Consider the following 25910-nt stretch of genomic DNA (forward strand, 5'->3'; position numbering starts at 1 on the left):
CGTGCCCTTTTCTCGCATAGTCAGTGATATGCTATTAATTTCTGTCTTTAAAGGCATGTGTTTATATTGCTGGGGAGAAGGGTTATAAAATATTTGAAGCTTTCATATAAAAGTGAATGGTTCACTGGCTTCTCAGTAGGGTCGTGGTGTTTGTAATTTATTCACGCCCAACTGATACATATAGTTGGATTCCAAATTAATTTCTTTTCAGGGATAATAGCATAAAAGTACATTCTATGACTAGTCCTTCAGCCTAGAAGAGACCCTTATGAAAATGTATGACGCCCTTTTTTTGTTCTAAATTAAAGTGTATGGAATCAGTAAATACTGACTGTTTTCTTGGTTTATTTGGGGGGGGGGGCAAGTTTTAATGCACATAGAAAATGTTTGAAATCCTCACTATGGAGGATCCATGTAATTGCTGGCAATGGATCCTAGGCTAAATTAGTTGGATCTACTCTTGGAAGGCATAGGAAGCTCAGCAAGGATTGGCGAGTCCCTGGGCCTCTCCAAAACTGCCACTTAATATGAATGTAAATGAAAGTACTTAGCATTTGAATCTTTGCTGAGATTGTGCCATCCTGGAGTAGTTCCTATGCAGTGGTCTTTATCTAAAAATTTAAGTTTCTAAGTCTGGTTAACCCTTGATTGCAAGGTGGGGGTCCATAGGCAGACAGCAGTGCAGAAACTCCTGGCCCAAATGAAATTTGCTTTTGAAGAGCAAAGAAAAGTGCGGAGTTTCACTGCCCAGAGCAGCAAAGCTGAAAAGATACTTCTTAGGCTTGAATCGATGAGGTTTGTAAAATCTTGATCTATCAAAACACTCAGCAATTGTTTCATTTTTAAGCACGTATGCGAATAGTCTTAGTACAATTTCCAGATAAATCAAGAGTCAAGTTACTAGTCTTGGAATTAGAGCAAAAATTGTAGAGCAGCAGTAAGAAATGAAAAAGTTGGGTTTGTTGTTGTTGACACCAGAGTAATATTGAGACTCTAACTCCTTGACCCTGGGTGGTGGTGCTGGAACTCCTGTTACTCTGAAGAAACTATCCAGGGATACCTGTGAGTGTGACAGAATACATTTAAGTACGTGCATGTTGTTGGGCAGGGAGGAAGCAAAATGCTGAAATAAGCCTCATCCATGTGCACATATTCACCAGCCAGCTTCTAATTGTGGGCTGCAGCGTGCACAAAGATGGGAGCAAATCTGTCTCCCCAAAAACTGTGAGCTGGAAAGTAAAAAAAAAAAAAATAATTAAACCCCAAACTAATTATAGGATTCATTCCTTTTATTATAAATGGCTTTCTACATCTGACTTGGTGATTGATTTATCTTTCCTAAAGTATAGCTTCCCAGCAATTAAATAAGCATGGGTTACCTAATTTTCTTTGAGGAATTCTGATGTGGAAAACTGATCCAGCCTGCAGGGGCAGTCCTTCTACAGAGACTTAGAAACTTCTGGCATGTTGTTCCATCAACGTAAATGAAGCATGGAAAATGGTTTTAATTAGCAGCACCCCTAACATATGAAAGAGGGTGTTTGTGGTTTGGGCTGTATCCATCTCCTGTATGAAAGAATTGGTATGCTGCTGCACACTAGTCAGGCTTTATGCTTCTGGGCAAGGTGAGTTGTCAAAAACTGAAGGAACTGCTTTGTTTCTTGCTACATTTGTGTCTGAGTGTGTATTTTGTATCAAGATAAATACACATGTCTATATATAACTGCTACAGTCACTCTTAGCCGTCGGAGTGCCATGACATGTCCTGTCGCAGATGCTCTAATAGAGCAACACTCCATCAGCACACACCTTTTTAGACATGAGGCTAGAAAAACAGTCTCACTTTCTGAAAGGTGTTTTCTCAGAAGAAAATTGAGGGGAAACGTTCTGGTGATGTCCTGTCATCTTTGCAGCAAACTATTTTATTTTTTTCTAACTGGAAATTATTTGATTTCAGAAAGTGTTATTTAGAAGAAACAAAATGTTTCATGTAAAATATGTGCTTCCCTTATTATTATTTTTTATTTCATTGTCAGCATAAAGCTGAACTTTGATGTTGTTCAGTGAAGAGGGTGCCTGTCCCACGCAGGTGCAGGTCTGCGCTGGAGGGAATGGTGGTCCGCCGGAGGGCGAGGGGAGTGCCACCTGCCTCTCCTCCCATCAGAGGGAAGAAACAGCGAAGGCGAGCGCAGGAGGGTTAAAGTTTGCTAGATGTGACTGGCTTGAAGGGAGCTGAGCCCTAGCAAGCAGAAAGCCGGCATTTACAGATCTCCTGGATGTATTTTAATTTATTCTGGAAGCTTTTTGTTCTGAGGGTTTTGGGTTTTTTTTCTGGTGTGGTGTTTGGGTGGGTTTTTGTTTGAGTTTGTTTATGGGTGGAGGGTTTTCCAGCTATAGGAAACAAGAGCAGGCTCGTGAAGTGTGCAGAGTTTCAGGGTACATCAGGGTCCCTACAACAACTTTGACCTACCTGCTGTTTTCCCCAGCAAGGGTTAAACACTATTTTTTACCGCAGTGCTTGCACAGCCACAGCCCCTCAGTGCTTGGCTCAATTACACCTAGCTGCTTGGCTTTGAAACCAATTTCCCCCGGAGGCAGGCAGGTCCCAGCACGTCTCCATCAGCCAGCAAGGGCATCGCTGCTGCTGTTGCTGTTGCATGTGACTTTTTCCTCCAGAAATGCAGAATTTCTGAGTGGCCTTAGGCCTCCTGGCAGACCAGGGGTGTTGGAGCTCTCCCACAGGCTTTTCCCGTTCAGACTGACCTTTTCTATGATATTTATCAAAGGCCTTTGGAGTGCTCATGTCTGAATGTTACTCGAGGCCATCACTGGTGCCTGCTGAGGCAGGAAGGGCTGCGTCCTCCAGTGGGGTGGGGTGGGTGAATACTGGGAGAGGTGGGGGGATGCTTCCATTTCAGGGGGTACCTCCTCAAACGCAACAGGGACAGGTGTGGGTGTTCCTTTTTCTCGTGAGCCCTGGGCATGTTTTGCCTGCAGGTGATATTAGGATATCCTGAACCTTTGCCACTTGCCATTATGGGAGAAGTATCCCTGCCTTTGATCTTTATTTAGAGGGCTAAAAAATGAGACAGCCTGCCCACACAGACAGCTTCTTCCCTACATGAGATTAATTGCCACAAAGCATCTGTTAAGTACGTGTGAATAAATCTAGTTTTCTGCACAGAAGGACCTGGCCTTAAATGAAGTATGAACTGCGGGCTCCTGAGCCCATTGTTTTAGCACCTGCTTCAAATTCATCATTGGAAATGCTTTTTATTTAAAAGTTTGTTTGGCTTTTTAAAAAAAAAAATTAAGCAAATTAATGATGCATTTCTCCTCTCAAAACATTACTTTTATTTAATTGCTGGATTCTGGAAAAAGCAACCCAAACTCAAATACACACAGATGTTGTTCTGTAACATATGGTTAACAATAAAGGCAAAAAATGATTGCTCTACAGTTTAAGATGCTAGGTAGAGTTTTGTTCATACTAAACGCCACATTTGCACTTCAGGGCATGATTGCGTGAAGCTTTCAACTTGCAAGACCTGCACATCCACTGGTGCCTTCTCACCCTGTAGGAACTATCAGATTTATGCTACTTAGATAAGTGACATGACTTCCAATGTTCTTAAAAGTGAGGGCTTTAAAGATAAATGCTGGGATAAATGTTTTCGTATAAGAATAATCATCTTAGATGCAAACCCAAAAGCTTGAATCCTTATAGATTTCATGTTTCCATAGTGAAACAAAACTTCTACTTTCTGCCAAATCAAATCTGTTTAGATACTTGGTAATTACTTTCGCAGCTTAATGCTTTGCCAATGCAAAATCTTGAAAAGTTTCCTATGTATGTTTTCCCTTCATTTGTTTCCTTAAGTTAATGAGTGTTTATTTAATAAGTGGTAAACCCTAAAAAGTAAGCAAAAGCATGATGAAATCTTCTAGTATGATTGTTCAGTGAACACTTTAGCTTTGTCTTCTAGAGCAATTAAATAAAAAAGGCAGCAAGCAATTAGATCTTCCTCTTTAATTTCTTTGCTTTGGGTTAACAGGAGAACAAGTTTCTAAATATCTTAAACCAGCCTAGCAAAGCATACAGGTTCATGCAGATGTCTAATATTCCAGAAGACAATTTAATATTTTTCCCAGCTAGTGAAACATTTGAGGAAAATGGGCAATTTATTATGTACTGGTGTATTCTAACATCTGATTTTTGGCTGATCAGTTCTGCAGATCAAACTCCTACACATTTTCCCTAGGTTTTTGTAGCCACCTGTCTGGGTTAAAGGACAAGACACAGCTTCAGCTGAAAGGAGGTGCTGGATTTCTGTGACGTTTCCCGTTGCTGCTCATGGGACGTGAGTCTTAAGGAGTCTGTGCCCGGGTTATAGCTGGGGAGGTGACACTGCTGGAAGTGAGACAACTCAGCCTGGAGAGGCTGAACTATTTGTCAATGAAGTTGCTCCAGGCACCACTGAAGAGCAGATTTTTTTGCCTTAACCCCCTTTCTGGGCTTATACTGCTGTATTTTCATGTCTTGTCTTCCTTTCTCCCCACACTGCCAAACAGCCAAATTCAAGATAGAATTGTCCAGAAACCATTTCTTTGGTGAATGCTCTCTATGAGATGTACAGCCAGCAGCCGCTGCTGGAGTGAAATACTTTTAACCTCTGTGTACTACATATTTCTTACCCTAGCCACACTTGAACCTGCTTGGGTTACAGCAAAGCTGCTGGGTGAGATTTGCTAGTATGGCTGCCACAAAGCTGCTTCAGTGCTGAATGAGGTGGCAGTACCTGACATAGTTGGTTTACGTCTCAAATAGCTGGAGAAGTACTTGGGAAAACGTTAATATATGTAGGAAAACCTCACATTATTCTGGGAACTATTACTCCTCTTGTCATGAACGACCTCTCATATGAGTAATACCTAACTAGACACCAAATTAGATGGAAGTGTGCAGAACAATAAGCCAGGTCCACGGACAAGGCAAAGAATGACGTCGCTACCAATAACCTCTTTTCAAGATATGCTTTATAAAATCTGTAATAGTTTCACTAACATTTACCATAGTAAAAATGTCTCCACCCATTCACACCTTGCTTTAGGTGATGTGATGACTCCATGACTTTCTGCTACTGAGGAACAAAACAGAGCAGCCGTTCCCCTCCCACTTACCTCGAAGTAAATAAGATGATGACAATAATGCCTTCCTTTGCTCTTGAAGGCTCAGATACCAATTTTAAATTTAATCATTAGAGTGAAGCTTATTGCTTATTCTGAGATTAGATGCTTTCCTGTATGTTTCCTTTTGGGGTAATTTCACCTCATTTTGGTATATCTTATTGTCAACAATTCATAATGTATGCTAAACTTCGCATTGTCTCACGTCATCGTTGTGAGGATGCAGACTCAACGGGCACCCAGTTTGCTGTGGCAGGAGCTGTGAATGACACTTTTTTTTTTTTCTTTTTTTTTCTTTTTTTTATTCCTGGAAAAATCAACCAGTGTCCCACAGGTGCAGTGGGCAGGCAGGCTGTGCAAAGCTTTTGGGAGTGACAAGAACGGAGCATGCTGCCCCTGGGTGTTCCCAAACCACAAGCTGCTTCTGGTGGTGTTAGCTGAAGTTAGTACCTCTCTGACTACCAAGTCTCCCCTCCTAGCCATGATGTTTAGTTACATCGCTATTCTGCCTAACCTTTGCCAGCACAATATCTTTAGATGACTTTATACAACAGTAGGAATGTGAGATACTAACTTTGTCAACATTGATAGTGGACTCCGGGTTTTGGCTGAGAAACTGATCACATCTAGGTCACAGCCCAGGAATGGGAGGGAGGGGGGAGAGAAGAGGAGCTCTCCTGCACAGCGGGAGAGCGTGTTTCTGCCTTGGTGCTTGTTTCATCTTTCTCTGCAAAGCTGCTGCTGTAATAGCATTTGCTGTGGCTAGTGCTGCTGTTATGCTTGCAGTAAATGTACTAACCCTACTATGAAATAACTGGTACAGCTAATGCATGATGATATAATGGATGAAGAGTGTTGAATTGAGATTTCCAGGTGACCTTAATTTTCACATCCTCCTTTTTTTTTTTCTATCAAGATCCAGAGCTTTACAGCCTTAATGTCTCTTATTTTGTGTGTGTGTGTTGTCTTTCACTGTGCAGAATTCAAACCTGAGGTCCCATAACTGCAATGTCTGTGATACTCAGGTGCCCTCTGCGCCATGAATGATCACAGCCCTAACACAGACATTTCTGGGCGCATGTGGCGCCAGGGTGCTTGATGCCCAGGAGCCTTGTCTTGCCCCAACCTGTGCCTCTAAACCAGCTCCCCATGGCGAAGTTCGCACCGCCTGGTTACCTTTCCCAATGAATAAAGCAGTATCGTGTCTCTGGGGTGTGGCTGTGGCAAAAGGCTGGAACATAGGTGTTATGACCCTGGTAGTCTTCTCAGTTTTCCCTCTCCTTTGACAAAGCTGGATTTTCCCTGCAGCTCTGCTAAGAGCAGCTGGGGAGCGAGTCGATGGGAACTTGTACATGAGATGAGCAGGGGTGAGAGGGGCTGGCTGCTGTGGTGCTGGCCTGTTTTATCTGCCTGGGAAGGCTTGAATTTAACAGAGAACTGGGTTCCTGGACCAGGTATGGCTTAAGACCGCAGGTATGTGTAATTCCTCATTGCTCCTGTTAGCTGAACTCCTAGTGCTGCACTTGTATACCTCAACGCTACACTGAATATCCCAGCTTGCTCTGTGCTGTGGGGATGCAGCTGGAGAAGTAGCTGAATTGTTGCAAAATACAATGTGTGCAGGTAAGTGCTAACATGCCGCAGTTTCCGTGGATGGATAACGGATACGCAGGCTAGAGAACTGTCAGATTATGTGGCGGAGGTTTTTTTAACAGACAATTTTTATGCAACTTCCAAGTCCCCGTGCCTGGAGCAACCAACTTTAATTCCCAACCAACTTTAATTCCCAAGGAGTGTGAATTCAGGGCAATGGGAAAGGGGAAGAAGAGCAGGAAAAGGGAAGGATGGCAGGAAAGGAGCAGTGTCTTCTGCCCTCCGCAGGGGAAGGTGAGAAGGTGGGTGATCACAAGGCAGTATCTCAGCACCATGAGCTCTGTCTCACCTGATGCATCTAGTTCCTGATACTCAAGGCTGTGATTTTTCCATGGACTTCCAGGATCATCCAGGCTCCCTGTTAGGACATGAATCAAAGGCTGAACCTTTGGTTTTGGATGCATGCACTGCTCACTGCAGTTTGTCCTCCAGGGCTGTCTGCTCTCTTTAATGGGCATTTATCACCTAATAAAAGTCATGAGGTGGTTTTATATCTGGCTGTGGACACTACCTACAACTGCGGTTCCAGCAGGCTTGAAAATAGGCTACCTGTGTAGGCTGGCATAACAATTCCTGTGAATGTTCAAAAGATGGAAAAATTCTCAGTAATGGTTATTTTTATTTGGTTTTAGGCTTTCCACATTTTATATGTAAGGTGGTTGTTTTTTTTTTCTCCAGTAGCATGCTTTCAGAATTGCTTATTTTTTTCTAGCGATACGCTACAATTACTCGCTGTGTTCACATCCCTTTTTGGTGCACACATTTTAATTTAGGGATTTAAAAAGCGTTGATTGTTGTTCTGCTTCATTTTTTAAGGCAGGTTCCGTTTCCAGGCTGTCAGTCGCTTGCTGTAGGTACATAGCACCCCACCCACACAGCTCCTTCCAGGCCCTCGCTCTTCAAAGGAGCCAATTGTTTAACTGTGTTTATAACCAGTGCTATTTCTGGAGCATTTCCCAAAAGTTGACTCGTTTAAGGTCTGCCCGCTTGAGGGTTTGGCTTGCTGCTCTGATACATTATAGAACAAAGTGCAAGAGCCAGCCTCCATGCATATGCGTGGCAGCACCTCTGTGCTGGTGCATGGGCAGGCGGGACCTGTGGCATCACCCATCTCCTGGGGTTTGGGTCCCCTGTGTCAATGTGGCTCAGCACTCAGGGGGTTTGGGTTTGAATGCAAGCCTTTTCAGAGACAGAGCAGTGTCCACACTGCACGTGAATCCGGATGAAATTCAAGCTGCCCATGGACCACCCTGCTCTAACAGTAAAGCAAATCTGACCCTGTGGTTGAGCTGATTCACAACTGCATCTAACCACTTGTGAATTATGTTTGGACTGATCATTTAATATAAAAATACATTTCGTTTGCTTTTGGTTGAATAGTTGAATGAAGTTTCAGCTCTTCTGATCATACTTGGCAGAGCAGCAAAACCTAGTATCTAGAGCTGTGGCAACATTATGGAGAGAAATCCCATCCCATGAGAGGTTATTTTATTGTCTTTCTTGATAACCTTCCTCTGTAGGAAGGCTTTTATACAACAGCCTTTTTTTTTTATACAACATCAGGTCGGTCTCCCCCTGAAATGCCTGGTTTTCTCCTGTGACTGTAGAAGAGGAACCAGTTATGTAGGTAGGAACCCTTGCTCGGTGTCTGTGTAGACTGGCTGAGGTTGTCAGGGAGCTCTGCAGATCCCCTGGTTCCACCCCATGCTCAGAGCAAGGTCCTGTGGAGCAGGTTGTCCAGGGCCATGTCCAACCAGCTTTTGAGTATCTCCAAGGGTGGACACTCCACAGCCTCTCTGGGCAACTTGTGCCAGGGTCTGACCACCCTCACAGAGAAAGAGGGTTCTCTACCATCTCTGGAGGTGTTTAAAAAACGCGTAGATGCAGTGCTTAGGGACATAGTTTGGTGGTGGGCTTGGCAATCCTGCATTAACGGTTGGACTTGATGATCTCAAAGGTCTTTTCCAACCTGAATGATTCTATCAGTCTCTTTAAGCAGAATTTCCTGTATTTCAGTTGGTGCCCATGGCTCTGTCTTCCCTACCCACCCACATCAGGCACTTAAACGTGTTGGTAAGACCCCTGAGCCTTCCCTCCTCCAGGCTGAGCAGCCTCAGCTCTCACAAGCTCCTCATACAGCAGCTGCCCCAGTCCCTTCACTATTGGTGTGGCCCTTTGCTGCGCTCACTCCAGTAAGCCTGTGTCCCCCCTGGACTGGGGAGCCCACAACCAGACCTGGAGCTCCAGATGTGGCCTCGTTGATCCTGAGAAACAGGGTACAACACTGAATGCCAGGGACCTGGCTTTGGGGATCCCTGTCAATGGGTGGGATAGAAATAAGGTTACTGATAGTGCAGTGGGAAATTAAGCTGGCCGGGGGGCATTTCTGCAAAGCAGTGGGTGCTGTAGGTTTTATTTCCCCTTTTGTATTTTCCTTTCTATAAGGTGTAGTGCTTCCCAAACAGTGTTTCCTAAACAGAGCTTCTTGGGACGCGCTCTTCATTGCCAGCCTGCAAGGTTGGCAAGCCGCTTGCGCGTTTTGCTCTCTTCAGCAAGTGCAGGGTCAGCTTTCCAACAGGGCTGGAGCGAAAGTGAGTATTTTCCGCGATTAGTTGATGGCCTCACCCCATGGCAGCACGGCTGTTTGTGGGGTTTTGTTTCCTCCCTGGGGTGAGGCTGGACGCTGAGGGCACAGCGCAGGTGAGCAAGCACCAGGTGCTGGGTGGCAGCACCCGTGGCCTGAGCCCCAGCACACGTGTGCGGGCGGGAGGCTGCAGCGAGGTGATGCAGCCGCTGACCTGTTTGCACGGGGCAGGACGGGGCGGTGAGGCTGCTGGCTGCTGGTCGCAGCTCAGATGTTTGGTTTTAGCTGTATTTGCAACAGTTCCTAGCAGTCACCTTTAGACTCCCTCCAGGTACTTCTATACTGGAGATAAAGGGGGTAAACCACTGTTTTTTCACTCTGTACACCACAGGCTGATATTCTTTCATCCCCTGTTTTATCTTCTACCCCCTACGAGATGATTTTTATACTCTCCATCAGCATAGTGACCCCCAGCTGTTTTATACTTACGCTCCCAGTGGCTGTCTGGCTGACCCTTGTTTGTTGATCGTCACAGATCTGTGTTTCTTCTCCGCCTATGGTGGCTTGTGAGCTGGGAAAATGTATCTTTATACTTATTCTAGCATTTACCTCCCTTTATTTTTTTTAATACCAAATCCTACATAGATGGCTTTAGTATATTTTAACTCATTTAATTTAGTTTTCATTTTATTTGCAAGAGGTGGGACTGAGAGGTCAGGTACTGAATGAGGTTCACTGCTTATGGAGAAGCGGGACCAAACAATAGAGCCTACAGGAACAGCAAGGCTCAGCGCTGGGGCAGAAGTTCTTCCCTTTTGCGGGGCGTCCTACCGGTGGTCTCATCCCACAGCTGGAGGTGGGAAGTGCCTTCCCCACGTGGCAGGCAGGAGCAGAGGTTTGGGGGCTGTTCCTTGCAAAAGATGACAGGGAGAGGGCACAGCTGATGTGGTGAGAGCCTTGGGTCTGAGTAACCCCCAGGCTGCGTGGCTGGGCATGAAGGGCAGAGGCGTGGGGTTGGGTTGCTTGTTCTGAGTGTGAATCTTCACCCTCTGGCTGCTTGGGGTCCTTTTCCCACGTCACCAAACTCTTGCTATGAATTCACCCAGGACTGCTAAGGACCGAGTCCCACAAAAGCATTCAGGGCTCAAAACAAGCTTTTGACTTGTGACTTCCAAATTCTTACCCACTTTGCCTACCTGGCCCTTTTACTGGTGGAAGCCAAAAGCAACATGGCTGCTGGCCAGGGTGCTGGGTTGTGGTCGTAGTGTGCTGTTCTGGCCCTTGCTGGGAGGGATACTTCAGAAATGTGTTACCCATTTTCTGGTTAACCATTTTACTTTTAACTATTTAGTCCTTTGCCGGTACTTCAGGACCTTGGTGAACTGGGGTTGGGGAAATCGGTTGGGTAGATTAGCATAGCTCTGTTGAAGTCAGCTGTGGACAGCATAGCGCTGGGGTAATTCTGTGTGCTCCCCTAGTAACTTTTGTTTATATAAATGTATGCACGTTTCATGCTTCATCTTTCCTCTGCTGTGTTACAGAGCCTCAGGCAGCTGAGCAGCGCCATCAGTAGCACGGGACCTTACATACACAACATCTCCTATTTTAATGACGTGAGGTTTGCTGGAGACTGCAGGCATCGCAGTACATTGGTTCAGATGTGATCGCTTCCACATTTCTTTTTCTTGGGGAAGAGCTGAGGTTTCTTTCCATTAGTCTGCATGCCTTCGGTTGTGACCACGCTTTGCGGACAGCAGATGTTGCTCTCTGGCTTGAGTGCCAAAAAGATTTAACGGAAGATCAAAGAAGTGATGCTTGTCCCAGCTCCCAGCAGATGGACCACATCTGCTCTGGGCAGTTCCCATTGAGCCTGTCTGGAGTGGGGACAGACAGTGTCCCCTGTTCAACCCCTGCACCCCATCATTCACTGTGAGCACAAAACATGGGGTTGGCCACAAACAAACAAAAGAATGCTGTGGTAAGCAAGGGTGAGGTATCTTCTAGAATTTCTTTTTCTTTGGCTTTTAAAACAAAATTCGTAATCCATAATGCATAGTAAGAAACAGCATGTAGAATAATACTAAACTCATAAATGCAACCCTGGAACTGCAAGGTCAGTTTTGGCATCCTGGATCCAACAACTACAGCAGGAGCAAAGCCACCCTTTCCTGTGCTCCTCCCAGCTTTAGAAGAGCAAAACATCTATGAAGAATGGTGCTGGCAGGAGTGTAGCTATGTGAAAACAGAGAGCAAGAGAGATATGAGCAAGAAATCTGCTGAGAGCAACTTGTTATTCTCTAGATTTTGACAGATTGAGTCTTCAATGTCCTCTCTGGGAATATCCTTTGGCATCCATCTCCACGGCTGTTTTTCAGACTCACACTCCATGCAGAGATGGTCCCGCTACAGCACCCGCGTCTTCCCCAAAGCTCAGCATTGCCAGGGTCCGTGGCTTTCACATTGCCCCTCTTTAGTTCCCATAGAAGCCCTCTGTTCACTTCTCTGACCACACATTTGTGTTTTAAGACCTTGTGGTTTATGACCAGTCAGGATCAAAGGCAGCAACACTTCCAGCTTTGTATCTCAAAATGTGGAGGGATCATGTGCCAAGGGAACTAGAGGGTTTATATTGAGACAAGCTGGCTTGTAGGGTGTAACTGTGACCTACAGCAAAAAGCTTTGGAAACCTTCAGGATCAGCGACCAGAGTAAAGTTCAGCAAAGGGCTGTCATCTTGTGCAAGAGCAACCTAATTTCACATGCAGTTCTGCAGCAGCTGAAACCTCCCAGACGTGTGTGGAGCACTGTCTTCTTCATGTATGATCTTCTTTCCTTTGTGGGGTGATGAGGAGGAGGAGAGAGAAGTTGTCGCCAACTCAGTGGGGGAAGGAGAGGGATGCTTGGAGATGCTGCAGCTCGGCTTGTTGCAGAGGAGGTGGGAGGCAGCCTGGGAAGCGCTGGCTCTGTGCTGGGACCTGAGGTGCCACCTCCCCCGGCACTGCTACTGCTGCCAAACGGGGGTGAGGGAAGGACTTTTCTTCTGAGCTGGCATGTATCGCAGAGTGACATTTCCTAGCAGCAAGGGGAGGAAGGAAATCTTATTTTCCTATAAAAGGATTCCCTGCCTGTATCCCACATGTGGCATGTGACTGGGATGATAACAGCAAGGGGGGGGGGTGGGGGATGGGGGGAATCCTATAAACCATATCATAGGGCGGGATAAAGCTCTCGCTTTCTGCTTTTCCCCTCTGCCTTTGATATCTCTGACCTTCTGACAGATCCCTGAAGCTGCTCTGAAGAGAAATGCAAGGAGAAGAAAGCACTCCAATCACATTGACGCAACACCATTCCTTCAGCAAGCTATATATATTTCTTTATTTTATAGTCATTTGAACAGCGGAGAGTTTGGCAATAGTGACAGCCTCGGAAGTGTGCACTCTGCAGGTGTGTGTATGTGCGTGTGTGTGTTTCGAACCTTCCAGCTTGGCTCCCACTCGATGTCTTAGAAGACCCACCGTTACTGTTTTTAAACAAAGCAGCAAATCGAGATACCTCTCCCATGGGCTCCTCAAGAGCATCATGTCCCGAGACCCCCAACCTGGCAGCGCAGGGGACGTGACCCCAACTGGAGGGGCTACTTCCAGGCACTGGACTGCAAAGAACCGCTGATACCTTTCAGCCAACAGCCAGCAAAGCTTCGTTAAGCTGTTGGGGGACCCTGCACTGTTTTCCCATCGTTGCTGTTTATTTCACTTTTTTTTTGTTTCTTTAACCCTTTCCCCAGCAAAAAATTACTGAGGCCAGACCTTCAGCAGGGCATGACTTTATCAGCACAAACAGTACTCGGCAGGTTTGTGTTTGATGAGGACTGTGCCTGGACCAACAAGGACCGGACTATTTCAGCTGGGTTTCCATCACTGCAACAGGTCAGGTGATTCCTAAAGCTGCTGAAATAAGTTGTTCTGGGGTTCATTTTCAATGCACAGTTGTTTTTTATATGGCAGCATATTCCCTAATAGCATTATGTTTCTGTTATTGATATAATATTTTCATCTTCTGTTTCCCAGAATATATTTGACTGACTATGCTGTCGCTGCTTCCCTCATAATGCTGGAGCATAGACCAAGTTTCCGATGGGATTTTTTCTAAATAGCTGGCAGCAGGTCCCGCTCTCCCACTGAAATCAGTGAAACTGGCTTCTGGCAGATGAGAAAAGGACCAGCAAGTGGGGAACACTTCTGGAAAGACACTTGCCTTTTCAGTAAGTTGACCCATGCCTGTTACTTGCTAATTCATTCATGCATATAACAAAACTAGTCGAACAACCCTTTGAGCAGCTGGTAGTTGGCCAATAAGCCCAATTGTGTATCTCAAAGCAAAGCAGGAGTAACTCCCCCTGCTCATGGAGGCAGGACCTTGATCCACAGGGAGCCTGAATCGGGGCACTGTGAGGAACAAGGAGCTCCCATGGATTGCTGCCAGGGCTTATGGGGAAGCAAAACAGAAGAAAGCAAGAACTAGCTGCGCTGGTGTCCCAGCAAAGCTCAGCAAGATGGGAAAGGACATTGCAGAGCAACAGCCCTGGGGGGCAGGCAAGGCGGCTCTCTGCCAGGCTGGACTGCTGTACTGGTTCTTTGCTGAAACAACCGACCTGTCCTAATAAATTCCCTGTGTAAAAAATATGTATTTATAAATCACGCCTTAGTAAGAACGATGCAGCTGCTAACAGGGTTGGATGTGGCCAAACACAATGCTCTAATGCTCTCTAATCCGACACCGAGCCGTGACGACTCTCTCTGCAAAGAGTGACTCTACTTGAACGTGTGTGCGTGTGTGCATACGTACATGTACACATACTTATAGCTTTATCATCCTGCTGCCCAGGGGGGAGCCCCGGGTGGCAGGCGGGCAGGGGGGAGCCCCTGCTGCTACACAATCATGAACTGGCAGACGTAGGGCAGCTGGTCTTTGCACCTCTTGTCAAACCACTTGCCGACGGCAGCCCCTGACAAAGCTGCGCAGTTTTCCAACTTGCCTCCGTCGGGCTGGGTGGTGATTTCAGTCTCCCAGTTCTTGTAGCGGATGGGGCCACCCGTCATGTCGACCCACTTGCCCTCCGCCGCCATGTCATTGAGGCCCAGCCAGATCTCTGCCTCCGAGCCGATGCTCTTGCGCATGTAGTCGTAGAGAGCATCATTCTCCTCCCCACTCTGCGGGGTGCTAAGCGTGCCGCCCTGCGAAATGCAGTTTTCGCTGGCCTCGTGGTACGACTTGGTCTCCGAAAATGCGAGAAAGCATTTGAGGTGAATTTTGGTGCCTTTCAGGCAGACTGAGAGGTTACCACATGAACAGAACAAAAAGACAGAAAGGGAATTGGTTTTAAAAATGGTGCCTGGGAAGAAGCGGCAGCCACAAACGTGGCGGCCAAACAACAGTTTTCACTGCTTAGGCTGCGCAGCAACCCTCTGCTGTGAGGGGGTCCCGGGGGCCCTCTCCCTCCTGCATCTCCTCCCCATCTGCAAACCGATGGGAAAAATGGACCTCGGGGTGCCCCTGCCCCCCTCCTGGGCTCTGCCACCACTGGAGCAGAGGCACAGCCTGGTTCTCCTGCCCCTTCCCCTGGCCTTGCTCTTCTCTCACGGGTTTGTGGGAGGCAAAGGTGGTGATGGGCACTGCCCAGTGTTGGAGTATTTGGGGGGAAAATCTGCAATGCCAATTCAATCATCTTAATTACGCAGGATGAAAAAAACCCACCTTTTTTTAATAAGCTTTGATCAGAAGTGTTATGCTTGCATAGCTCGAGGTCTTCAGCGGAAATTTCTACTTGCCTCTGACTTTATTGTTAAGAATGGCAATATTTTTTTTTCTTTTAAGCTCTAAATCTTGAGAATGCAGGGTACTGTAGCCAAACAATAACTAATCAGAGCCATGTATTAATATCCAAACCAATTACATCTCAGTGAATGTGAGTTTGGAACTAAAGCCTTGATTTTGCTTTTAAGTGTTCCTTTTCTTTCAAGGAAAAAAATCTCCTTAACTTGCATTTTCATCTCATTTCTGTTTCACGTTCTGCAAATCTCTCTCCCATCAACATCGGTGGAGTTTGCACAGAATAACTGTGGAGCCTGGCTAGAAGATGGACATTTTGGGACCATCCTCTATATGTGTTCAGTGAAGCGTGGTGGGACCGACCTCCAGTGAAGTTCCTTGGGCAACAGCATGGTACGTATAAGAGACCAGGTCACCATTTCACTGGGGACCGGACAAAAGCGTAAGCTACATTTGACTAAAGCACAGACTAATCCATTACCCATACTTCCAACTCATAAATGAAAATTAACATCTGGCTTAGCGTCATAGCACTATCCATAGCTTTACAAAAGGGAAGCTCTAGCACATAAAAGGGGGGAGGGCACGTGCTGCACAACTCAAGTCATTAACTGCTCAAGGGGTTTCACCTGCTTGGAGGAATTGCAATGACCCCGCACTTTGCTTTGATTCCCCCAGCTGCTCTCCCCATGATGGACTCCTTGTTGCAGGGCACTTGGGCATCTCTTGTCAGAACGTGTGGAGAGATAGTAGCCGCTTTATAAGCAGCTCCTCTCTCAAAGCAAAAGCCATGCTGCCTTCAGTGAGTCCTTTACCTGTCTGGAGTGCTTGCTTTTCCTTCAGTAGAGCAACCTCCTGAGAGATGTTGTCAATCATGTCCTTCAGGTCTTCAATCATTTTGAGGCTCACACCATCTGTTGGAGGAATCAAGGGAGGAGCATAAACATTGGTTGCATCCCCAGGGGACACAACCAAAGCTGTTCTTATCAGCAGAACTCCCCATTTCTCTGCCCTCAAAGAAAGACAAACAAAATGAATCCACAAAGTCAACACCTGTTGACTGTCACACACCCATCAGAGTGAGTGCTCACCAGCCTGGTTCCACTGTCAACACAGGGTTCCCAGTTTGGGTTTCGGGTCTTTGCACCCTGTGGGGATTTGTGCTGCAGGGGGTCTCCCCTTGGGCTGCTGCTGCAGTGCTGGGGTGGTGGTCACACATATGAATGTTGCAAGGGGCTCGTCTCTGGAGCCCTTATGTAGGGCACTCACCTGGGGTGGTGCTGCACTGGGGTCAAGCTCCCAAAATGCAGAACACCATCTGATGCTGCTCTGCCTGAGCCGGAGTCCTGCCACACACAAGTGTTTTGTGGGGAACTTCAAGCTGCTGATGAATAGGATTTTTTTTTTCAATTCCTCAAAAACACGCCCTCCCTCTCTCTACTCACAGCACACCTTCCTAGCTTCCCTTCAACACCCTAACGCACGATTTTCTCTGTATGTACTCCTTGCTGTGCCCCTGTCTGTGCTGGCAGGAAAGCGCTTTTCTCGCCAGGCTGATGCTCAGCAGGAAGTGCTGGAGTACCTCCACTAGGTCTGCCCTGCACCACCAGCCACCCCAGCCCTCAGCCCACCAACCACGCCATCCCTCAGGCCATCACAGCTGCCTCCATCTCCCCTCTGCCTTCAGCATCCCCAGTGCAGGTACCCAAAACCTGCTCTCCTGCCATGAGAAGACACCTCTTTGGCTGGGGAGTTGGTTAAGCCAGCTATTAAAGTCCGTGTCTTGCTAGGTGTGTTGCCTCTACAATGGCTCCAACCAGCTATTCATTGGTACTTGGATTTTTCCTGTCTAGAACTAGAAGGACCCTTATGTCTTGGAGATGGTAGGAGATCGAACATTGAGGCATTTGTACTCATTACGCTATCTCTACTGCTCCTATTGCTTTACCTTGCCTGGCATAAGCATCTGGTAGTCCTCACAGGGTGAAAGGGGACAATTTGTCCACGAAGGCAGTAGGATGGGCTTCCTCAAGGGTCAAGGAGATGAGGAGCCAAGGCACCAGACCAGGCAAATGGAGAAGTAGCTTGGATGCTGACCAGTCCAAAGATTACATGGTGCCCTGATTATAAAAAGCCTGAGGAACCAGGAGGAGGGCATTAAGCTGCTTTGCTCATTGCTCAATTAACTTTAATGGGCCCACTTAACACCGAGGCACTAGTTGTTTTGCTGCCTTTGATGAAAACACTTTGTGGGAAACAGCTAATTAATGCCCTTTGTTTTCCACGGAGCTTGTCTGGCAGCAGAAGGGATGTCACTTAGGTTTAAGTAACATCCAAGGGCCACAGCGCTGCCAATTAGTCTTGCTGGGGCAGCTCCTTACCTCGTTCCAGCAGAGTTTGCTGGTGGGTTCCCATCTGGAGGGTCCCTGCCACACAAGGTGACACACCTCCTGAATAACCCTGTCCCTTTTCACCACCTCATTCCCAAATCCCGGGCCACAGCATGTTCCTACAGCAGCGCATTCAGCGGGGTGTCCCAGGGAGAACTGGGAGCAGTGGATTTGCACTTCGGCTACAAAGCCAGTACCGCGGCTGCATCAAACAGGAGTTGAGTTTTCTATGTTATTGCCAGAGGGTTTTGCCTCTGTGCTGTCTCTTCCTCAAGGCTTGCCTCCCACAGCCCATGATCGTGGCTACTTATAGCTTGGGTTTCCTGTGCCTGAAGCCAGCGTGGCAGCTGCCAGTGTCGCTCGCGGGAGCTGGAGCGGGTCCTTGGGTGTCTGAGTGTCAGCACTGGGGTTAAGCGTGGGCAGAGACAAGATGAAAAGAAGACTCACAGAAGGATGTGAGTCGCAACAGTCTCTTGGTTTGAAAGCCTAGCCAGTAACATATTGGACGCTGCAAATGGGAGCTCTTGCCTGGTTTTCCTTACTCTAATCATATGCTGAATAACAAACACAGCCCTCTGTACTTCTTTTTGATTATTTAACTACCCCTATATGAAATTTGGATCTATATCTGGGTTGCTTAGCTCAGCTAAGCATCATCTGTTTTATTCCCACCTGAATGGGTTTCTGTCCCCCAGCAGGGTGAGCATCGCTCTGGTTCACAGTATTGGCCATCAGTAGTTCTTGTAACACAAGGCATTTCCACAGATGTCCCAGACAGAGGTCAGGTCCCATATTGCAGTCTGTCCCTGGATCAGAGGAGGGGACCGAATGCACCTGCGGTGGCTTTGTATCACTGTAAGTGTTCACAGGCATCTTCAGGGAAGTGCCATTATACTGAAGTTTTGGGTGGCATCAGGGGTGGAGCCCAAATCAGTCCCTATCCGATGATTTAAGCATCCGGGCTCTGATTTCCATCTCCAATTACCTTAAAAATACACGTGAGTGCTATGCAAAGATGCCCCTAGCACTCCAATGTGACCAAGGGGAGCCCCCCCTGCCCCCCCCCCCCCCAGCTGGGAGGTGCTATCACCTGCCTTCCCTGGACACCCTTCTTAACAAGACTGCTGGAATCCCACCTGTCCCCCAAGACATTGGGGTTCAGGGAGAGTTTGCTGAACTGCTGCATCTGGAAAAATCACTGGAGAGCAATTTGGGGGTGAAAAAACCCAACAGCAGGCAAAGTGAATGTGCTGTCTCAGCATTTCCTAAATGTTGTGGTTTGGCTTTTTCATGTTGAAACAGCACCATTTTTGTTCTGAAGCAGATCCAAATGTAAGCAATAATTACAAAAAAAAGAAGAGAAAAAAAACCAAACAAAAAAAAAGTAAAAAAAACAAAAAGAGAGGAAAAGCTTGGCTTGAATCATTGCTTTCTTTTCTAACATCTGTGGTTTGGCTGAACAGATTAAAAAAAAATAAATCCAGCCAAACACCCCAACCCTCCAGTGGCTTCACCCTGCCCGACCCTCCCGGGTGAAAGGCAGGGGGTGAGCTGGGATGGGGTTGGGGATGGGACAGGACCGGACCATCCTGTCATCGCTCAGGGCAGGAGCAGCTGAGCCCTGGCCCCTGCAGCAGGTGGGCAGGCAGGCTTGGATGTGGCCAGGGGCTGGGGGGTGAAGAGGAGCCTGGCAGGGCAGTTGTAGTGCTTTCCTCCCCCCTTCCCCACCCCCTGGCATTAACCAAGAAACGATGGAAGTTTCCAGTAAAGGCAGGGCAGCTGACCTGCCACGGGGCTGGATGCATCTGGCCAAAAAATGCCAAGTTTGTTTTTTTTTTTTCTCCTTTTCCCCACAGAAAACTTGACCTCTCCTTTGCAAAGCAACTCCTAAGCTCTCAGTAAAAATTGCCACCAGCTGTTGCAGATGGCTTGATTTTTCAGGATACCTCTCCTCAAATGTTTTTAAATCAGAGCCCAATTTTCCTGTCAAAAAGGTGAATTTTCTCCCACCTTCTTGTGACCAATCAGTTACAAACAGCAGCTGCAGTGATACAGAGAGGAAAATAAGATTTCTCTGAGAAACTGATCTCTCTCTTAGTACCTCCAGTAAGTGCAATGCATGTGTACCCTAAATGCACCCAGGGGTGTGTTTTTTTCTCTAGAAAACAGCCACAGACTAAGGATATGGAATAAGCAGCTATGCCATGATTTCATAGAAAGATCTAATGGGAGAAAAAGGAAAAATTTCTCAAGGATGGGATCCAATGAAAACAGACACCGGGTGAGCATAGAGAGCAGCCCGGCCAAGCAAATTCCTGGGATGCTTCTTCACTCTCTGCTTCATTCCAAGCAGGAAAGCGCCTGCCAGAAGCAGTCTAAGCCCATGCAAGTGCAGTCGGACACACCGGGCAGGTGGGCTCACACGCCGCCGGGCTGCAACACAAGCTGCTTCCCGACCTGCCTGCTCCTATAATTAAGGTGCATTCAGTCAGAAAGAGAAAGGCTGGGGCAGCAGCAAAAAAGAAGAAAAAATAAAAAAAACCCAACACCACCAGGGAAAAGAAAACTTAGGCATCTTTTTGTGTGCATTGCCCTCTGATAAGCCTGAGTAGTTGGAGCCTGCGTACAGCTTGACATACACCCGGGGCAAGCCTTTTAAAATGAAGATCGATGTTGGTATTTAATGGGTTATATATTATCTGCCTACTCTTGTCTCCAAATCTACAACAGTTGTCAGTCATCTGCCACTTGCTTCTGTAAAGTTAACGAGGAGGGGTAGGGGGTCATAGAAATGGAGATTTTAGTAGAGGAAAAGTGCGGGGCAAACCTTAGAGGTAACACGGAAAATGCGGTGCCCTCTGAAATTCTGACCAAGATGCTCCATCAGATTTATCGAAGGTACAACTCCCCAAAAAGCATTTCAGTACCCTCACTGCTTTACAGAAGGGCCACACAGTCATTCCCACGGGGCGGTGGTGGGGGAAAGACACTTCATTAGGTTTTAAGATGCCTTTTACAGTTTCATTAAAGCGCTGTTAAATGCCCAAAGGACCAGGCTAATTGCATCCCCCGCAAGGTTTCCTTGTGGGGAAGGTGCCGCCGCTTCTTACCTTTCTTGGAAGCCCCAGGTTTTTGCCGGACTTTGGCAGTTTGCTGGCTGGAGACCTGGGCGAGGGAGAGGATGCAGAGGAGCAGGCAGGCTCCCCGGAGCGCCATGCCGCTGCCGTCGGTGCCGAGCGGAGGTGGAGTGGCTCTGCCCTGCCCGCACAGCCGGCTTCGCACCGCCTGGGATCGCGAATGGCTGTCCCAGAAAGCCGCCCGCTGAGCCCCGGCCAGCGGCAGCCGCCCGGCCCGGGGGGGGCTCCGGCGGCTCCAGCCAAGGCTGAAAACATCCCAGCGGGTTTGCGTTTCTTAGCACACTGATTGGTTTTGTGCGTTTTTTTTTTTTCTTAAAAAAAAAAAAAAAAAAAAAAGGGAATGAAAGCCTGCTAAGCTAAACATGAGGAAAGGCTGTGAATACAGCTGGAATGATTTCCTAAGTTTCTTTAGCAAAATGCCGTGAGTTTGATCTTGTGTGTCACTGATGGCATCGACACCACAAGGTGTGAAACAGCGTTTGGGCGGCTGAGAGAACAGAAAGGGGCCAGGTGCCCGGGCAGCCCCTCGGCAGGGCTGCCCGCAGGGGATGCTGCCAGCCCCAACAGAGGCAGCGCGGGGGGGACTGAGCAGCCCACTCCTTGCCATGGCACAACTGCATGGAGATGTCTGGTTTGTTCCCACTGCAAGGGGCTGCTGTAATCCCCTCAGCCTGAGCGCAGCCACAGGGGCAAAGGGCTTTTTTTTTTCTAGGGTAGTCCTTGCTCATGGAGTAGGACAGCACTTACCCCTCAGAAAAGCAATTCTACCACGGCCTTGGGGGGGTTGTCCTGCCATCAGTGCTTCTCCATAAGAGATGAGACTGGCGCCTCATTGTCTGCCTCTTCCCATCTCTGTATGAGGTCCCCTCTGGAGGGTGACTCCTGCTGCGGGGACCCCTGTTTCCCTCCTCCCTGCAGGGATGGGAGGCAGGTGCTGGGCAGCTCTGCCTGAGGGCAGCTTCCAACACAATAGGTTTGGATCTCTATTTTTGGAGACAGTCCCCCCCAGAAAGGGGGTTGCTGTGCACAGCTGCCCTGTGGTGTGCACGGCTGTGCCTTTGCTCTCTCCCAGCAACCAAATTTATATTGCAGGATAAGGCTTTGGCCTATGCCCATGTGGGGCAGCTTGGTGGCACTCCCCCTCAGCTGTGGGACCTACCTGGGGCTGGGAGGCAGCAGGGGATGACCTGGTGTTCACCTCCCTTTTCCTTGCACCCTGGGGACAGGGTGGCTTCCAGCCCTGGCTCCAGTCGCCAGTTCTGGGGCAGTTCCAGTGTAAATCGCTCTCCACACAGTGATTCCCATCCTCAGGGTGGAAAACATCTGCATTGGCCATACCGTCCTGTACCCCTGTAGCAATTTTGCAAGGACAGGGGTGGTCAGTGCTGTGGGGCTACTTGGCAGCAGCATCACACTGAGACCTTGGAGGCATCTGGGTGGCACCTTCCAGGGGAGCGAGACTCCTTTGGTGGCAAACACATCCCCACCACCAGACCATGCAGCGGCTTCATGTGCTTTTCATTTTCCAAACCTGCTTTTGGTTCTGTAGTACAGGAAACTAAACAACAGCTCCAGAGGTTTTAAGCAAACCAGAGAGCTGCTCATCATGTTGCTCTTTAACCCTTTCCATTGCCCTGGCTGGCAGCTGGAGGCATTTTGAGTCTGCCTAACCCCACCAGCAGTGAGGAGATCTCAGTTTCTACAACTTTGTTCCAAAAATGATCTGAAAAGGGACAGTGTTTTGGCAGGTCTGGGCAAAAGCAGGGACGAAGAAACCTGGGCGGATGTTTGATCCGCTGCTGCAGATGCCCCGCTAAGAGAAAGGCGGCTCCATCTCCACGCAAAGTGCATTGCATCTGCCTGGCACTGGACCACTTCCCTTCCTCCCCTGGCAGTAGTCACACTTGTGAGAATCAAAACCTAGAGGTGCACTGTGCACTTAGGAAACCCGGCATGCACCAGGGACAATAATCCAAAGTATCTTGTAGCCAGGTGCTGTGGCTTAACCCCAGCAAGCAACTAAATACCATGCAGCCGCTTATTCACTCCCTCACCTCCTCCAGTGGGATGGGGAAGAGAATCTCGAAAAAAACCCCAAAGGTAAAATCTATGGGTTGAAATAAGAACAGTTTAATAAACATACTACTACTACGAATAATAGTAAGAGACAGCAAGATGAGAAAGAGAAATAAAACTCAAGGAAAAAAAATAATCCAACCAAACCAGGTGATGCACAATACAGTTGCTCACCACCCGCTGCCCGGCCAGTCCCAGCAGCAGTCCTGCCCCCCACAACTAAGTCCCCCCAGTTATATACCAAGCATGACATTCTGTGGTATGGAATACTCCTTTGGTCAGCTGGGGTCAGCTGTCCGGGCTGTGTCCCCTCCCAACTCCTTGTGCACCCCCAGCCTCCTCGCTGGCAGGGCCTGGGAAAGTCCTTGACATAATGCAAACACCGCTGTTAGCAACAACTAAACACATCCATGTGTTATCAGCATTATTCTCATTCTAAATCCAAGACGCAGCACTGCACCAGCTACTAGGAAGAAAATTAACTCCGTCCCAGCTGGAACCAGACTACCAGGTCTGTCAAAGTACAGACATTTCATAAGACACAGCGGCTCTGAAAAGCTGGTTGACGCTTCACACCCACCACCTTGGACCAGGCTGAGTATGTGAGGGGTCCTCCCCAGGGCCACCTGAGTGGTTAGGTGACCAAAAATGCTTAGAGATTTGGGTCTTCACTCAGTTTTGGGAACGTTCAGGCTTCTAAGTACCCTTAGAGCTGTAACAGAGAGCTGGGATGAGCTGCACTCGGGACAGGGGGAACAAGTTCCACAAAGAGCCGTTCTCCTTGAGGGCCCCTTGCAGGGTCCCAGCCTGACTTCTTGGAGCAGCCAGGCTGCGCTGAGCAACACTGCAGCCTAAACCAAGGCCACTGCCTGGTGTTTTGGGTGCTGGTCGTTCAGCAGCTGCAACGCAAGTGGGTGAGCCTTTCCTGCAAGAGGGACAGGAACAATCTCAGCAAGCGGAGAAAATTCACGCAGAGAAAGGAGAGAAGGATGGGCATTTTGTAGAACAAAGTGCTCTTGACATTGGCCATTAACCTTAAATCTTTTCTGAAAAATTAAGGCAAGATGCCACCCAGCACAATGTGAACCACTGGAGTTGTGGGAGCATAAAAAGTCCGAGATAAACAGGGGTGTGGCTGGAAAAACAGCTGCCCTTGATTTAGTTTGGCCACAACCGTTTCCCTGCCTTCACTTGTACTGATTAAGGAAAACCCTGCCCTTATAATCCTACCTGAATAGAGCTCCTTTGGAGTCCACGCTCATGAAGCCAAGGAGGAACGGGTTTGATTCTCACTCCCCTTTACCACACACATGTAACCCCGCTCAAATTTAAGCCAGAGAATATGTATTTTGGGGATTTGCTGTTCTTCCGCCTGGACTATCCCAAAATGTAATGAAGCCCAGGAGATGCCAGACAGCTGCATACACATACATCCTCCCTTCTCTTGACACTTGAGTAGCACTTACCTATCCAAAGTACTTTTGGTAACTCGGCACCTCCCAGTTTTCCTTGGCTCCAGATTTGCTTGCCAGCCTTTACTTTGATTCAAGTCCTGCTACGCTGGGGAAAAAAACCCAGAATGTTCCCTTTGCTGCTGCATGTGAAACGGGTGGCTCTGGTGTGGAGTCTGCCAGCAATCCCTAACCACAGGTGTCTGGGACCTGCCAGTGCATTGCATTTCTCCAGTTCCCCAGCCGAAATGAGAAGGGCTGGGTGGCTTTCCATTAGCGCTTGAAGAACAGGTCTGCAACCAAAGGGACCTCTCCCTGTGCCAGCCAGCAGGTCCTGTGCTGGATGCCACCGTTGTTTTTCTTGAAAGAGAGAAAAAATGAAGAGAAGTAGACTCAAAAAACTTGTCTCGCTGTAACACCTATTCACAGGGAGCTTTACTCCAATTCTGCCCTATGTAGACTGAAAGAAAACCAATCCTTGACACTTTAAAAGCTCTTAAACCCCTGCAAACCCACCTGACAGAAGCAAGCTGAAGTCTTGCTGCAATGAGCCCAGAAGGGGATGCTACAGGGAACGGGCACCTAAAAGCTGGAAGACTCCTGCCGGTCCCCAGCCCGGGCTCCTGCTGAAGCCCCAGGCTGCGGTTCCAGTTAAGTCACAGGACTATGGGTGGTCCCTTTGAAGGTGGCTCTTTGGGCAGACACCACGCTTTCGAGATCCCGATGATTCACACTTCTTATGTAAGGGAGGCGTGGGAGGTGGGAAGAGGTAAGCCTTTCTATTAGATGAACTAACAGAACTGGAAGACAGCAGCAAGGTTTTGGCAACGCGGCCCCTTCCTTCCCCTTCAGGGCTGGAAGAGAAGCAGCAAACATGAGAGCTGAGGAGAACCAGCTGGGAGGCTCGTGGCACATGTAGCCCATCGGAGAGAAAGGGAGCAGGCAGCGGGGGAAAGACAGCAACAGCTAATTCATGGAAGGGTTAATGAGAAGTAGACAGACTGTAATTGTGCCAAGAAACTAGGGCTTTGTCCATGATCTTTTTAAATCTGTGTAATTGTGGATTTTACCTCCCAGCGAAAGCACTTCACTCCCTGGTTTCAAGCCTGGTCTCGTCAGACACGAAGTAGCTCCTCATAGCTATAAGGAAAATTGTTTGAGATAAAAAAACCAAAAAAAGAGGGCAGAAGAACCTATGCTTATGGAAACTGTCCCAGGGCCGCAGGGAAGCAGTCAGAAAAGTTTACGTGGCTTTGGGAAACCCAGTAAGCAGGCTGTGATGCTGAATTTGGAAGGCTTTCAGTTAGCAAAACAGTGGCTGGAATAAGCCCATGAAAGGAAGCTGGATGCTCCTGGCAACGATGCAGACCTGCGATTTCATCCCCAGCCAGGCAAGGAAATGGGCAGCAAGATCAGAGGCTATTTTGATTCAGCTCCTAGGAAATGAGCAGGTATCGCCAAGTGAAGAAATGAAGCAGCACTGCTGCACAATGGCTGGAAAGTGGAAGGGTGGACTAGATAACAGCATTCACACAGTTATTATCAAGATCAGCAGTTACCAGACCTGGCTTTTCAAGGCTGCTACCAGTTCAAAGGCAGGCCAC

The 25910-nt window shown here is 47.9% G+C and overlaps 1 protein-coding gene across 1 annotated transcript; it reads right to left on the bottom strand.

Annotated features, from left to right (window-relative positions):
• Positions 1 to 12774: 12774 nt before the first annotated feature.
• On the bottom strand, positions 12775 to 20998 carry CLEC3B (C-type lectin domain family 3 member B). Its single transcript, XM_037386378.1, has 3 exons — positions 20753 to 20998; positions 16068 to 16166; positions 12775 to 14752 (listed from the first exon to the last, which is right to left on the bottom strand). The coding sequence occupies exons 1-3, from the start codon at positions 20856 to 20858 to the stop codon at positions 14352 to 14354; spliced, it is 606 nt and encodes a 201-aa protein (XP_037242275.1). The 5' UTR covers positions 20859 to 20998; the 3' UTR covers positions 12775 to 14351.
• Between the last annotated feature and the right edge of the window lie 4912 nt (positions 20999 to 25910).

The sequence above is a fragment of the Falco rusticolus genome, chromosome 4 (genome assembly GCF_015220075.1).
Source record: "Falco rusticolus isolate bFalRus1 chromosome 4, bFalRus1.pri, whole genome shotgun sequence".
Classification (NCBI taxonomy): Eukaryota; Metazoa; Chordata; class Aves; order Falconiformes; family Falconidae; genus Falco; species Falco rusticolus.

Excerpts from the sequence above, each read along its gene's own strand:
- CLEC3B (XM_037386378.1), bottom strand. The coding sequence starts at position 20,858 with ATGGCGCTCCGGGGAGCCTGCCTGCTCCTCTGCATCCTCTCCCTCGCC. Across the intron at positions 16,167-20,752 it reads ACCTGGGGCTTCCAAGAAAG|ATGGTGTGAGCCTCAAAATG; the intron begins GTAAGAAGCGGC and ends TTCCTCCAACAG. Across the intron at positions 14,753-16,067 it reads AAAGCAAGCACTCCAGACAG|TCTGCCTGAAAGGCACCAAA; the intron begins GTAAAGGACTCA and ends GTAACCTCTCAG.